We start from the raw sequence: 15,932 nt of genomic DNA, 5'->3' as shown, positions 1-15,932 counted from the left end.
ATCTTATCAACTACTTTGAAGTGTAGCCAGTTTAACATAACAATAAGGGGTGAGTTTGGGGTAACATAATGGAAGTGGGTTCAACATTTGCCCAGCTCAGAGGGCCCTCAATTTGACCACAGGGCGGGTGCTTGGTGTCTGTAGCAGGGCTCATTGGTTATGTGAGGGGCTGGAGGGCAGTGTGACCTTCCCGCTGCCATGAGATAAGTGTTTGCTCTCAGATGCAGACCCTTTCATGAAAGGTTTAAAGATGGTTCAAAGAGAAGCTAGAAGGAAAACTTGCGTCACTTGGTATTTCCAGCTTTGGTTTTCTTCTTGCAAGGGATGGGTAGCAAAAGCACAGGACACCCAGGCAGAGGCCGATCGGAATGCAGTAATCAGAGCTAAACTACCATTTATTGAGCACTTACTGTGTCCGTACACTGTGCCAAGAACTTTTTGAATTTAATTTTTATTGTTAAAATTATCAATGTACGTAGTTGAAGGAGCCAAGTAGTTCTACAAAGTTGATTACAAGAACACCGGTCACCTCCCTTCCTCCCCGCCGCCAGCATTTGCTCCGCAGGGGCAGCAGGCGCAGTGTCCGGTAGGCATTACCTCATTGAGTGCACACAACAGCACGTGGTGCGGGGACCGCTCTTTTCCCTCCTTTACAGTTGCTGCGGCATGAAGAACACAGACGCCGTGATTTGCTCAAGGTCATGCAGCTCGGAAGTGGTAAAACTAGCATATGAGCAAAAGCAATTGTTTTTGACTCCTGAGCCTGCTCTCTTTAGAGTATTGCTTCCCCGTCGTACATACTGTTCAAGTACATATTCTTACCAGCTGAGCTAACAGCTGGGGGCTAGGGGGAGAATGCTTTCTATAATATAGTGCTACATTTCACGTGAAGATCAAGCCAGTTATTGACTAGATATTATGTGACTTCTCTACTACTAAGCCCCCTCCCCTCACAAGCTATTAGGGCAACTATAGAAACCAGTCTTTCTCTCTAGCCTCGCAAGGGAAAAGATTCCCTAGAACCTCCATAGTTACTTGGATTTAGATTTTTGTTGACATTCAATTTCCAGTAAGTCACTCTTGTGACGGCAACACCTCTATCTCTTGAAGTCACACAACCTGTGTTCCTTCATTATGGCCAAAAGATACAGGCTCTGAAGTTTTACGTTCCTGGAATGAATTTAAAATCCCCCTTTGAACATGCTTAATATTTTAGAACTAGAACATACTTAGGGGCTACCATGTTCCCTTTAAAGTCAGATTTTATTTCAACAAAAGCTATCTAGAGAAAGCAAATTTTAGGCAAAGGGACAACCCATACAAACCCTGAGGTTGAGGTTTACCTGGTTTACTTAAGGAACAGAGTGAAGGAGGAGAGTAGAGAAAGATGAAGTCAGAGGATGGAAACCAGATCATGGAGGCCTTGTGGGCCCTTCTGAAGTTTTGTGCTTTTGCTCTGAGGGGCAGAGGAAACCATTAAATGTTTTTGAGCAGAGAAGTGATAAATAACTACCCCCCCCCGCCGCCTTTGGAAGCAGGATGTAAAAGAATGAAGTAAAAATGATACCAAGGTTTTTGGCCTGAGCAACTAAAAGGATGGAATTGGCATCAGTGGAGAGGGAAAAGGCTATGGTAGAAGTGGGGAGAGGTCCGGAGTTCCATTTGGGGCACACTGGGGATTTCTTTAAATATCCAAATGGAGGGGCGCCTGGGTGGCACAGTGGTTAAGCATCTGCCTTCGGCTCAGGGCATGATCCCGGAGTTCTGGGATCGAGCCCCACATCAGGCTCCTCCGCTATGAGCCTGCTTCTTCCTCTCCCACTCCCCCTGCTTGTGTTCCCTCTCTCGCTGGCTGTCTCTCTCTCTGTCGAATAAATAAATAAAATCTTAAAAACAAAACAAAACAAAACACACATTTTCTCTAAAAAAAAAAAATATATCCAAATGGAGAGGTCAAGTGGGCTGTTGTATATCCAAGTTGCATATAGAGTTCAGGAGAGAGGTCTGGGTGGAGATTTAAATTTTGGAATTGTGACATAAGGATTATATCTAATGCTGTGAGACTGGCTGCAGTCCACTAAGTGATGAGTGTAGAGCAGGGTTTCTCAGCCAAAGTACTAAGACTATTGACACTTTAGGCCAGGTTTGTCTTGAGGCAGCGAGTGGGGGGTGTCTAAATGTATCGTAAGATGTTTAGCAGCATTCCTGGCCTTGACCCAGTACATGGCATAGTACCTCCCCAACCCCAAGCATAACAACCAAAAATATCTCCAGACATTGTCAGCTGTCCCCTGGGCGGAGAGATGACAAGCTCGCCCTGCTTGTGAACCATTGATGTAGATAGAGAAAAGGTCCAAAGACCAGACCGGGCTTAATACTGTCTAACATGTAAACAGACTGCTTCATGTTATTCAAAGCACGTTTACTGTGCTTATTCTCAATTCATAACAGTCTCACGACTTCTGTAGTTACAGCCTTCATTTCACAAAATAATACGGAAGTCATAAGTGACTTGCTCACATTCACATAGCAAACTGGGGGTGGAGCATGGGCTGGAACCCAGGGACCCAGTGTGAGTCTAACGTTCTTCTAGACCACGGTCTGATGAGGTTTGCTGGCAGAAGCTAAGTCTGGTGGTTGTTCCCTGAAGGTAGTTTATACACTTAGCACCAGGTTGTAGAGACTTCCTTGTTCATCTTTAGGAGTTCCAGAAGAATTTGTGACCAGGGAGGAAGCAATGCAGAACAGAGGAACCTGCCCCATTCGCTGGCCGATTAGTACGTTCTGTACCAGAAAGGGATTGTCAGTAAACTCTGGTTTAAGGATATTACCATGACTCTCTTTTGAAAACCCAGAGCAGCCAGGAAAGTGCTCCCAGCCTTGCTGGTGTTTGCATTGGCATGGGTCATGTGTGCGTTTTAAAAATAAATTAAGCAAACACTATGAGCCTTAGAAAATGTCTTTTGTTGTTTGTAACATTACTGTCTGAGAATAAAAAGTATCTCCAGGAACTCTCCCTTTTGTACCTCAACAGCTTCAAAGCTGTTCAGCTCCATTTTATTTGCTTTGGGGCTCTGAGCATTGTTTTAAACTGGTCTGATGCTGGGCACTCCTGTAGCTGAAACACAGCCAGTGTTCCCAGGATTGCCAGAGTATTTTATTTTGGTTGTAAGGGTAGGTTTTCTTTCCTATACTCTGAATTTAGCATTTTAATTTCTGATGGAAGTTCTCAAAGTCGGACTAGTGAAATTACAGGTTCAAACAGATAAGTGAAATTCAGAAGTGTGAGAATTTGTATAGATGCTCAGGTTTCAAGTAACTCGTTCTCAGCTAAGTCTTCTGTAACTGTGTTCTGGCAGGACAGGTGCGGAATGCGAGGTTACGAGCTGGGAGATGTTGGACCTCGGGGGAAACGTGGGCTTCCTTAGAAGCTCAGCTGCAAGGGAGACTTTTTCCAAAGCTGTGGACACATCTATTTGCAAGGCTTGAGGGTCTTGGGCTTTTTGCTGTAATTTCATTGCCCAAGGGCCAATTTAAACTGCTTCATACAAAGATAGCTTTGATATTATTGAGTTAATAAGTGAGGCCTCCTAGGTGCTTGACCCATGCTAATCCTTATCTTCAAAGAATTTACTGTCTGATTGCATACATGTGACTAGCTCATAGGAAAGACTAACAGCCAGTAAGGAAGGAGTATATTGAGTTCCAGTTGACTTTTAAGTAAGTGTTCATATGAATTTGGAGGACGGAGAAGGCAGTGGTGCCTCGGTAGATGATAGGTTCAATCTGAATTGAAGGGAAGAAGAACCACACATAGGAAGGCCCAGAGGCAACCACAGGCAGGGTGTGTTCATGGGACACTGGCCAGCCTGGCTACGGAGTGCGGTGTGTGGTGTGCTTAAAGAGGGTGGAGCAAATTTTGAAGGAAGACCTTTGAAAGCCAAGCAAAGGAAAGCTAACGTTTACTGTGAAAGGAAGCAGAGTGACAGCAATGCTCTTGAGCAGGGTAGTGCCAAGATGAAAGCAAATGTGGCTGAATGAGACCAAGGAGAGTCCAGTTTATTCTCCTGCCTCAATCAGCCAGACATTTGAGGGGCAGGGGGTGATTCTGTGAATTAACTGTAAGAGAGGAGAGAGAACACAGGATCTTGTAAGGAAGGGGTAACTGATGGAAGGTTACAGGAGTTCGGATGGAAATTCTAAGAGGAAATGGGACCAACAGCCTCACCCAGTGCTTCAGCAGAACCCCCACAGTACAGCCAGCACCAGTGGTGACAGGGCTAGAAACTTGGATAAGCTGCTCTCCTTTTGGGTAACCTCCCCAGTGAGACTCTTATCAGGTCTTTCTTCCTTTTTAGGAAGTTTCTCTACCCTGGGAGATGGCCATGAGAGAGCTCTGTGTGCCAGCCTCCCACCTGGATTCTAGCACACTTGCTTAATTACATGGGATTTGGGAACTATAATTCCAAATTGTAAATAACTTTTTCTGAAGTCTCTACTGAAAGGGGAAGTCCAACCCAGCCAATATCCTTCATCTCCTTGTTGTAGAACTTTAAATAATGTGTTTTCATTCACAATGATGTTTGAGTTTTATTCTTTATGGTGATTTTCTTGATTTGCCACCGGGTAGGTGAGTGCTCTGGGAGTTGCCTTTGGCCATGGGGAGCTCTGGGTGGATGAGAGGAGCACTGGAGGGAGGATGCAAAGATGGATGATGAAGGGAGGAAGAATAAGGCCTGCATGATGAAGGATTGGATGAATGGATAGAAGGAAGATGATGGATAGATGACAAGGTCCCCAGCAGGACAGTGGAAGTTAGTAAAGAACAAGAGAAAAACTGTGTTACAGAAGTGAGCATAAAAAATGGTTTTGCAGGGCTTTTTAAAAAAATAAATTCATCACAGTTATGACCGTGTCAAGCTTTTGAGCAGTTTTGGCACAGGCTGAAAGAAGACTGTGAACGGAGCCTGCCCCATGATCGGCCCTCGTGCATAAAAATAGGCTGCTTTACTTTTCTTTGGCTGGTTCTCATACTCATCCTTAGCCAGCACATCGAATATCTCTTTGGAATTTTGAGGACCGTCCCATGAAGGTGGCTTGAACACCAGTGTAAAAGCATCTGCAGAAGTTCCTGTCCCGCTAACGTGGCCCTGCTCTTCCAGTAGGAAGCCGCCTTGAGCGGTCAGCGGCCGTGGAGGGAAGGGTCCCGGTATGAATATTCTTGAGAGAGCCCTCATCGCCCTGCCTGGGACTCCAGTAGAGACTTGATTTTATTTCGAATTAATGAGAGACTAACAGGATTGTTGAGGGCACCGGCAGTCGAGCCAGCCGTGTGAGCAGGGCTCCACCACATTGTGTTTGCAGTACAGGACGAGGACAGAACTTAGTCCTAAACCTCGCATTCTTCTGTTTGCATTCAGTGTACTTAGCTAAAGGAGCACTGGGCGGAGGCTGCCTGACCAGGATTGGCGCGGGAAGTGAGGAGGAGGCGGGCCCTCGCGGTGTTATCTGATGCTGCCATCGGTATACACTGTGTTCCACAGCCCTGCTGCGTTTGCTCCTGTCTTTATTAACGTGTGTGACCCTTTTTATTTATTTAAATCACAAATAAAAGCAAAATAAAGACAGGTATGTGAAAGTCTCCATGCTGTGTTGCTTTAAACAACTAGCTTTCAAATAGAAAAAGTGTACCCCCCAGGGCGCCTGGGTGGCTCAGTCGTTAAGCATCTGCCTTCAGCTCAGGGCATGACCCCAGGGTCTTGGGATTGAGCCCTGCATTGGGCTTCCTGCTTTGCTGGGAGCCTGCTTCTTCCTCTCCCACTCCCCCTGCTTGTATTCCCTTTCTCACTGGCTATCTCTCTGTCAAATAAATAAAATAAAATCTTAAAAAAAAAAGAAAGAAAAAGTGCACCCCGAAAAGCCCTTGTAAGACACCCTTGTTTCAATAGGCTTTTTCAGCCTTCTTTCTTCGCCCCCCCCCCGGCCCCAAACGTTAAATGTTAAAAAACAGATGGCTCACCAGGGCAGAGTAGTTCACCGTCATTCACTCATTCGTGTTACTGATACGTGAGGCTTAGCGTCTGCGAGGCATGAAGAATTGGCAGAAACAGCTTCCACCCTCTTCAAGGGCAGCTTGCTCTCCTGATAGCCCCACACTTCCTGCTGTTGAAAATTGATGAAGAAACTTTTAAAAAATATTCCAGCCAAAACCCAACTAGTGTCCTGTCTTTTTTAGTACTTTAGCTACAGTTAGTGTTTTCTCTGAGTGACAATTTTTAATACTCTTTTGAGGAAAAGTTAGATTTCTTTATAATTTTAGGAGAAGTTTTGCAGGTGCACACTCACATGCGATCAGTGATAACCAGATCACTGGCTGGGAGTGACTGCTGGTCCCCAGGGGCAGCTATAAACTTTTGTGATTTAAAATCAGAGAGCGATTATGTTTAGGTTTGCTTGAGAACAGAATCACAAGTACTGAATCTTAAATTGTCTTTTTAGGAGATTGTGGTGAATGGGACTGAATTTATGTTTTATGTCTATAAATGTTGTCTTCTAAAAATATTTTAAAATATTTTTAAAATATTTTGAAATATTTGAGAATATTAGCCAAATTATGGCTCTCAGTCATTTTTCCATCGTGGAAGTGCAGTTCAGGACCCGGCCCAACTACTGTGATGATTCGGCTGGCTCGAGGCCAAGGTCTTTTCCCCAGACACCAAGGAACTGTCTTCCCCAGACACTGTCTTAGCTGGTGGGTATGGCGCTTCCGTGCTTTAAGAGGGCTTGCCTGCCCTCTGGCCAAGCAGAACTTAAGTCCTAGGGCTTACCGCTACTACAGCTGTTGAGTGTAAAGCTTAGGGACGGCTGAAGCACAGGCGACACCTCAATCCCCATGGACCTAAAGGCTATCTCTCCTTTGCCAGGAACACCTTCTTGTCCCCTACCAGGTGTAGCCTTTGAAAGCCTTGAAAATTATGCAACTCAGGTAGGCCCTGGGGAACTGGTCTTTAGACCTGGAGTTAGATACCGGACTTCTTCTTTTCAGGGTTTGATTATTCATAACCTCCATTAGCATGGATAAATCCAGCCTTGCTGCTGGTCCCTAGGTGGTAAGAAGTGATTCCTCACAGAGAGGAGGGTAGCCTTCTGCATCAGACTCCTGAGCTTTGCAATCACGCCGATGGCCTCAATTTTCACTTGAGTCAGTTTAATTCAGGGCTCTGTGGTAACTACCATCTGATGCCTCTGTCCCTGTTTTCCTTATTAGAAGAGGCACAACTGTTTTAGGAGAGGTGTCAAGTGATGCCAAGTTAGTTAAAATACTTGGCATTTGCTTTTCCTGTGGATGGAGGTTGAAGAGTTGCTAGACCCCAGAAGAGAATAGACACTGTCTCTATTGCCAAACCCTGCTTTTTGGCTGGGGTTGGAGACATTAGCCACCAGAACCTGTTACACTGGGTCTTGGAACTCCAGTGGAACCTGAAATGTGGAGGGGCCTCCCCTTTCCAGTATACCTCCATCCCACTGTTAGGAAAGGCACTTCCTGCTTGGCCTCCTGCCATAGGACACCCTGGACAAGCTGTTCTTGGAATCTCTGCCAGGCTTTTCCTCCACCACTGGTATTGCGTTGCCTGTGTTCTGTGATCCATTAGTGACACCTATAATCCTGCATGTGGGGAAGTCTAGATGATAAAGTGGTTTTGAAATAGAATTGGCTCCCTCTCCCTTCCTCGAAGTGATGATAGTTAATTTGGCAGGGTGGGGTGGGTGGGAATAGAGTTTGTTCTCAAGCCATCTTTCTGCACCAGTGAAACATCAACAACTTCCAACATGCCATTCTCTGGGTGAAAGGGAATTAGGTAGCATTTTTTCCCCCAAAAGGCACAGAACTTCAGCCACTAACTTAGAGGGTCAACAAATCCATAATCTAAGCTAGTTACATACCTCACTGAATGTCCAAGGGCCGGGGCACTCATGTGGGAGTCTGAAAATACTCATCATGCCTTTGTTCCTCTCTCTGCCAGTTGCATAGGACCCATTTTATTTATTCATAAAATGGAAATGTGCAACAGCTCCTTGGCAAAGTCATGAACTCCCTTCTCCAAGCATTCCAGACAAGTCACAAGGTTATTACTTGCATTATAAAGGCCCATGTGAAGTCTGTGGAGCTTTGGTGTGAAAAAGAGTTAAATTTAGGGGAAAATATTTCATAGAAAGCAAATGCTGTTTGTTTTTCGGGTTTTCTTTTGTCTGTGCACTTTTTCCTGCACAGAGACTTTTGAGCATTGTATTGGTTCCAAGTCTTGTGGGAATTCTAGGCCTTTATTGCTTTCCGTGGATTGTTCCAGATGAACAAATGCTGGGAAGTACTGAGCCACAACTTGCTTTAAGGTTCTATACTTTCTACTTCTGGTGTGTGTGACCTCCGACCAGGCTCTGCAGAATGGAGACTGAGAGCCCTTGGCTCCCCCAGCCCACCCTTGTTAATCGGGTGGAACCATGGCCACTGAGATGGTTCCAGCCTTAGCTTGTCTGCTGGAGGCGTAGTTCACTTTGGGGCTGGCAGACACGTGGCCATTTTAAACACCACTGCTCTTACCAGTTCTGAGCCTTTGAGTGGGTTCCCTCTCTGAGTTTGGAGATCTTGCCTTGTCTCAGTGGATCTTTTTGAGAATTACAGAGAACGTGTTGAAGTGCCCCAGCAGCGCCTGACGTGTATGTAGTTAATGCTGCATCCGAGGTGGCCTGCCCCTCCTCCAGATTCACCTGCTTGGGATTTCTTGTTCATTGATAACCACCAAGCAGCTAGAGACATACTTCTGGTCTTTTGAGGGTTTACATGGGGGAGGAAAAGAAGCAAAAGTGATTTCAGTGCCTTCCCCTGAAAACGCTATAGAAACTTTAATCTCATGTTTCCTATTCTCTTGGCGGCTTTGACCTCTGGCCTAAGCATGACCAAAGGGCATTCTTTCTTGGAGTCCTGTTTTTCAGCCTTCTGAGCCAGGCACTGTATTGACTCCTAGAACTTTAAATCATGGGAAGATTTAGAGAGGAACCGGAGTTCCTCTGAGGGCGAAGGGGCCTTACTCAAGGTCGCTTGGTGAGCGGCCGCAAAGCTGGGAGTAGAACCCAGATCCCCTCCCAGTTCTGCTCCATGTGCATCCCACTGCAGTGGAAACAGGGAGGGTCTTGTATCTCTAGCCTGACCACCTCCAGAGAGGCCCGCCTCTCCTAGGACTTAGGAGGCTGTGACCAGATGGATGGCATGACCCCCAGACACTGGTGTCCCCAGGCCTAAGCAGCTATTTTAAAACTTGGTTTGGAAGGCCAATATTCCTGTGACTCAGAGGTGTCTGACACTCCGGGGACTAGTCTGGGAAACACCTGTCCTCTTTTAGTTATTAATTCAACAAATGTGTATTGGGTACCTATTGGGCCAGGCATCATGCTAGATGCTGGGGAGATGGAAGCAAACAAAACAAAGTCACAGTGAAAAGGATTCTAATCATTGGCAACCCTGCAACCAAGCATTGTTTTCCCTCCACAAAGAAATGTGTCTTTTTTTTTTTTTTTTTTTTTTAAAGACAGATTCTGACTGCCTGCATCCCATCAGGTTAATGGAAAATTTCATCTCAGTCATTCTTGTACCTTCTCACTCCTAATTGTGCCTAGCTTCAGGATTCATAATGTAGTTGTCAGGCATCAGGAAACGCCCTTCGGTCATTTGTCATGGTTACAGCTGAGGCACCTGCTCTTGGTACCCATTTGGTCCCTTTGCTCCAAGGGCCCCTCTGCTTGTAGGCCACTTTAGGGTGTAGGACCCCAGGGAGGCTGGTCACCAGTTAACTTTTGCCCTCCTAGGTCTTGGCTTTTACTGGATCTTTCCAAGGAGCACACTCCGGGAGGAGGGTGGGAAGTTGGAGGGAGGCACAGGTCATTCTCCAGCAAGTCCATGCCACTGCTTTTGCTGTTGGCACATCTTGGTGTCTCATTCTGAACATAAGGGAAAGTGAGACTATGAAGCCTTTTCCATCCAGACAAGCAGCACTGAAAATACCTTTGGGAATTGAGAATAAACCTTATCATCACGTGGCAGGGGAGAGGCAAAGTGGGAGAACAAAAATCAGACTTGGGTTTGAACCTTGGCTTTACCTTTTCCTACCCATGTGACTTGGAGCAGGTCTTTTAGTCTCTGCAGTCAAATGGGCATGAGTTAAATGAGTGTGAGAATCCTCACCTGGCTACGGGGTGAGGTTTAAAGACAGTGTGTGCAAAGCTTCTAGTACCATGCCTGTTACCTGGATGCTCAGTGGACAGTTGCTGTTTCTGCGGCAGTCTTGTTGTTGGTGTAAGAGTCGTCAGCCAGAAGTAGCCTACATCTGAGGTTAAGGTGCAGAGAATGGGGGACAGGGATCTTCAGCAGAGAGGCTGAGACCTTGTTGTCCAGCAGGAAGTCAGGCTTTGTGGCCTGGGTGGAGGAAATTTGGCGCTGATGGATGCAGCAGGTGAAAGATGAGGACTACCCCACCTCCAGCGCCTCCCCTCTCTCCGATGGCGTGATGGAGTGGGAACACTTTGCGACCAGCAATGCTGAGAGTTGGGCTCTTGAGGTTTTGCATGGCAAGGACAACCCCCGGGCTTTGTCTGTGCCATGGGGCTTCTTCTGGCTCACTGGGGACCATAGATTCTTTTACTTGGTTTAATTGTCAAGTTGTACCTGCTTTGTTTCCCATCACTGACTGTGTTCACTCTCTTCCAGGGGCTCCACGGGCCTTACCCCTTCGGCCAGTCTTAAACGGGCGTCGGCAAGAAGAAAAATTAACAAAAGACAGAAGGCCTGACTTTGGGGTGGGGGGGGAAGGGCAGGGGGTTCCTCTGGATTGCAGACCACACCGCATGGACCCCTGGCTCTGACCCCCCCCCATCCTGGAAGAAGAGGAAGAAGCAGAACAGACTAGTTTTGAGTAAACTCAGTATGCATGTGTGAATGCTGAATCGCGGAATGGTGTTGAGGCTACTAAGAAGAAACCCATGCAGCCGCCTTGGGTTTTGTTGGTTAGGCGTCAGTCTAACAAGTCATTAGGTCACTCGGGAAGGAAAAAAAAGTTTCAAATGGGGGAAAAAAAGCCATCTTTTTAAACAAAAATTATTTTGCCTACAGACAGGTTGTAGTTTTGAGCACATGTTAATTTTTTCCCCTTTCCCCACTTTTTTTTTTTTCTTTAGATAAGGGATAACAGACCCTTTCTAGAATAGCTGCTTGCTCTGGAAGCAATTCAGGTTACAAGCTGGCATGGCGTGTTTGGGGACTGTGCGGGCCCGTGCCCCAGGAGGACATCCCCTGTGCCACCCGACTCCAGCAGTCTCTGACCCCATTTGTTTTTAATGGCATCAGCCAATGAGTTATCACCCTTTTCCTCTTCTTTTCTCTTTAATCTTCTGTTGACTTACACCTTTGACATTTGTATTCATCAACCCCTGTGGCTCGTTACCATCAGAACCTCTCTGAAGATCAAACTTCCCTGTGTGGCCGGCAGAGAAAGCCTTGAAGACAGATCTCGGGCGACATGGGAGTTTCTGAGGCTGAGAGGTGTCCTTCTGCACACACTGACAACAACTCAAATTGCTTTTCTTCCATGTTTCTCTTGGCAGAGAGAAATGCCATCACGCTTACTGCTCTTTTGGATTCTTCATACACAGCGGCTCCCCATTCACTCTGGGAACAGTGCCTCTGTGCTGTGTACATGTGCGTGCCACGTGCATGCACACACACGAGTGTTGGTGCTGCTCACCAGCAAGTGTGCAGCAGGCAGGTGGAAAAGTGTCCAGGCTTCTCTGTTGTGACACAACTCCCTTCCCTGTGTTTCCCTCCCATTGTCCTTTGTGGTATTTTCACAGCCTGTTAGTGGAGGCTGAGCTGTTAAGGTATGGAAATACAGCCCCCAGCGGGGAGCTGGCCATGGGGAAGGGCCAGAGTTACTGACTGTGTGATTTTGGAGACCACGTTTTGATGAAATGAGAGCATCCCCACCCTGAGCAGGATGCTTGACTAGTGGGAGGTGGTGGGCGAGGGGCAGCCCGGCCAGAGGAGAGGTTACTTGGCTGGCTGCCCACTCGGGCATGTGGCCCCACTGGCATCCTGTGGATTCCAAGCAGGTTGGGATGTGGACCTCTCCATGGGAAGCCTGAACCAGGCTAGAGCAGCTGTCTGCCAAAGATACAAGAATATGCAAAGTCCCTCTTCTGTTTTCTTCTCACCCCTCCTTCCCTTGAGTCTTGGTTGGTTTGATAGCCGGGGTGTGGATCTAGGGTGCAGTTACAGGGTCACCTGCCTGTTACCACACCCCTACCCAGCCCGGGGGTGTGAGACAAGCAGGGAGACCAGGTGATGAGCGGCTGCAAGGGGTCATATAGCCTGGGTGTGGGTGAGGGTCTGCCTGCCTGTCTGTCTCTGTCTGGGTGTCTGAGTTCCAAAAATGTGTGTTATTTGTTCCTCCTCATCCTCTTCTGAGACTTGTTTTTTAAAGCTTGATTGTGGGAGAAAAGCTTGTATGAAGTTCCTCCTTCACCTCCCCACCTCCCCAAAAATAAAAGGCGGGATACACTTTGGTGCACTAGAGAAGCACTGGGGGAGGGTGGAGCCAGCCTGCTGAGAAGGTCTGGTAGCTGGGTCTGGGACTAGACTAAGGCTCACACCGGAGTAGCCATTTTCAGTGCTCACGAGTGCCCCATTCCCGAGCAGAGCAGAGGGGAGTCCCTGTTAGGCGCCCAGGACATCACTGGCCCAAGCCAGGGGCTCACCATAACTTTTTGTCTGAGGCCCCTGTTAGGCCCAGATTGCCACTACTGTTGGTGCCAACCTCCTGGGACACTATCACCCCGGAGCTCACACACGCCCAGCCCTCAAAACAGCACATCTCCAGGCTGCTGCTGGCAGGATCGTGGGAGGCTTTACATCGCCTGGTTTCCTGACTTCCTCATCTGCCCCACACCTGGTGCCCCTTCCCTGTTTCCCAGGAGGGGCTGCCCGCCTTTATTCAGCAGGGGCTTTAATAGGTCACCATTAGTGGGTCTGGCCCTGCCAGAGGCATCCTGCTCCTCCTCTTGCTTATAGGCAAGGTCACTGTCCCAAGCACGTTGACTCCCCTCCCAAGAGCAATCCATTTCTGTCCACATCGTTGGAGAGGTGAGCTCCTTACAGAGGGCCAGAGTGAGCACAAGCCGTGCAGGAGGAGGCAGGGATTCCGTGGCCCCCCCAGGACCAGGGGGTAGCAGTACCCTTCATTCTGTCTCCTCTCACTGGTTTGAGTTCTGAACAGTGCCTAGAGCCCCTCTCCTTTCCTGCCTAGTGTGGTGCCCAGTAGGCTCTGCTCCTCTTGGACTCTTCCCCAGAAGGCAGGCTGCCTCTGGGCAGGACCACCAGTGTCTGGCACCCATGAGAGGAGGCAGACGGCATCCTTAGGGGCCTGAGCCCAGCGAGGGAGGCAGAGGGGCTCAGGCTTGGGAAGAACCTATTGTGTGCATGGAGTGAGGTGTGTGTGGATGTGTGTACGCGTGCATGCCTTTTTTTTCCTTTTTGCCATGGGGGCAGTATGAATTCGGGGTATTTTTCTACAAGATACAGCCTTCTCTCCCCCAGTAAGGATTGGCTGTAACCTTAAGCTCATCATAGAACCTCACCAAGACAGCTTGTGTGGCTTGAGGATGGCCAAGATGGGATCCCCAAATTCAATTAGAGCCCCAGCAGGAGAGGATGGTGGGGTTCCTAGGGCTCAGAAATGCAAGCTGATTCCCCAACCCACCCTGCCTTGCCTTTCCTTCATTTCCTTGGGTGAATGCTGGAGCAGCTGTGGCTGCCCCCTGCACCTGGACAGTGGTGTGTAGCAAGCAGGCTGGGTGGGTGTTTGTGGTGGGGCCTCATGGTGCCTGGGAGGAGATGAAGATGGGGAGGTTTTTCCTTACTGTATAAATGAATATTTGTATGATTAAATTAACACACACACACACAAAAAGAAACCTGTTTTCATGTGCGTCAGTGAGTTTTATTTCGGAGACCCTGAGGTTCATTATGTTTGGGAAATTTGTCCTGGGGTTATGATTAGATCTGCTGCCCTTCCGGCTTTAGGGACCAAAGAGGTGAGGAAACGCTTTCCAAGGGCCTTGAGACCCCAGGGTACTGTGTGTCTCCTGAGCACTTCGCTATCCCCAGCATGTAGGCGGGGCAGCCAGGTTAGCGTTGATCGGCCAGCAGGCATTGTTTGGGCATTTAGTGTGTGTCGGGTACGCAGCACTGGGGGAGTGCAGAGCACCACGGGCATCTTTCCTACCGGGAAAAGAGACAAGGCTGAGTTGGGGAGTCCCCTTTTCAGTCCCAGCTGGGCCTCTGGCATCCTAGATGGAGATAAAAGAGGGTGTGCGTCTTCCCTTACGTGTTTCCCATGGCAGTTGGGTATCGTTCTTTGGTGCTCTACACACTGCTTCTGGCATCTAATGGATTAGGTAAGTTTTGGGGGACTGGCCTGGCAACCTGAGAGGTAGGGACCACGTTCTAGGTAATTGGCAAACCAGCTTGGAATCTTGCCCCTGTGCGTAATGTGAGATCGGCCAGCAGATGGGGAGCCAGGTTATTACACGGTGGCCAGATAGCATGAAAAGCACTTAATTGGCATGACAGCAAATGGTGGATTCCCTAGATTCATCTCTTCGTGTCTGTAGCACGTCGAAGAGCTCAGAACTCAAGTTTGTTAGGTCACATAATCACCACTGTGTTGAAGAGAAAGATCAGAGAGGAAGGGAGATAGATAGTCGTACAGGCTCAGACCCATGGCCTCGGGTCCCAGATGCTGGTTTTACGTTCACTGAATGGCAGATCCCCCTGTTGGGCCTTCACCCCAGCTGGCAAAGCTGTGTGTTCTAAAGGATGGTGTGGCCATCTCCCTGTAGGCCGCTTAGTGAGGAAACCGGTGGCCACAGATCCGTGAGAGAAATGGAGGCACCACGAAGGAACTGGCGTCTGCTCCACGGGCCTAAACACAGGACTCCGGTTTCTCCGTTGAGCCTGATAACAGAGCCCCAGGTGTGGGAGACGGGCCCAGAGACCCCTGTGGTGCGTGCCCTCGCCCCAGCCCCCACCCCGTGCCGTGACAGCACACCAGCATCCTGCTTCCTTCCAGGTGCCCTGGGCTGTTTGTTCTCTGCAGGAGAGGGGCCCCCACCCTGTCACCTGGGTCTTCTGGCAGCTCAGACCCACTCCCAGGCCTTCCTCAACACCCCTACCACTGGACACTTATTTGCTTGGCAGAATCTGTTTGTCTTTGGGGCTGTAACCTGTCAAGAAGTCACCAGGCCCTGGGAGAGGGGAGCAGGTTTGATGGTAGCTCCTGGCTCAAGCCATTCCCACGCGGGCTAGGTGACAGGGAGGGGGCTCTCTTGCCTGGGGTAGGGGTGGAGGTGCAGGGGAGGCACTTGCAGTGGTCCAGGCCCAACCCTCCTGGCAGAACAAACAGGTCCTCAAGCCACTTCCCTGCCCCAGCTCAGATTGTGCCTGGGTGCCTCCCACCCTGTTCTGGAGAAGGCCCCTCCCTCACCTGCTGGCTGTGACGCGGCTACTTTCCCAGACACCACCTGGTGTCCAGCCCTGTGGTGGCCAAGAGAACAGACACGGAAGGTGCTCATGGGAGTGCAGTAGGGAGCAGGCAAGACTGCTTTGAGCCAGGAGAGTGTGTTTGAGTTTGGGGGTCAGGTTGTCCAGAGAATGGGTTCTGACAGGTTAGCGTGACTGATGGGTCCCAGATGCTTTCTCTATAAAATGGACGTGGCCATGTGTAGAAGCCAGGACTTTGATGGAGCTCTTGGATTTGGGGGGTGGGGTGGTGGATGTCCTTTTTAGCCCTTAGTCTGAGATGCTGTGATCTGGGGCAGTGCTGCTCAAA

At 48.7% G+C, this 15,932-nt stretch overlaps 1 protein-coding gene across 2 annotated transcripts in view; it reads left to right on the top strand.

Moving 5' to 3' along the window:
• The window catches only part of ILRUN (inflammation and lipid regulator with UBA-like and NBR1-like domains), an 88,918-nt gene extending 74,898 nt beyond the window's left edge, over positions 1-14,020 (top strand). For both annotated transcript variants that reach the window (XM_034660574.1, XM_002914303.4), the window contains one exon: positions 10,760-14,020. In XM_034660574.1, coding sequence (XP_034516465.1) covers positions 10,760-10,795 — 36 coding nt within the window. In that variant the 3' untranslated portion in view covers positions 10,796-14,020. The remainder of the gene's footprint in view (positions 1-10,759) is intronic.
• The last annotated feature ends 1,912 nt before the right edge of the window (positions 14,021-15,932 follow it).

This window comes from Ailuropoda melanoleuca, chromosome 5, assembly GCF_002007445.2.
Source record: "Ailuropoda melanoleuca isolate Jingjing chromosome 5, ASM200744v2, whole genome shotgun sequence".
Lineage (NCBI taxonomy): Eukaryota > Metazoa > Chordata > Mammalia > Carnivora > Ursidae > Ailuropoda > Ailuropoda melanoleuca.
The sequence above is the reverse complement of the archived record's forward strand: the minus strand, read 5'-3'. Positions and strand labels throughout refer to the sequence as shown.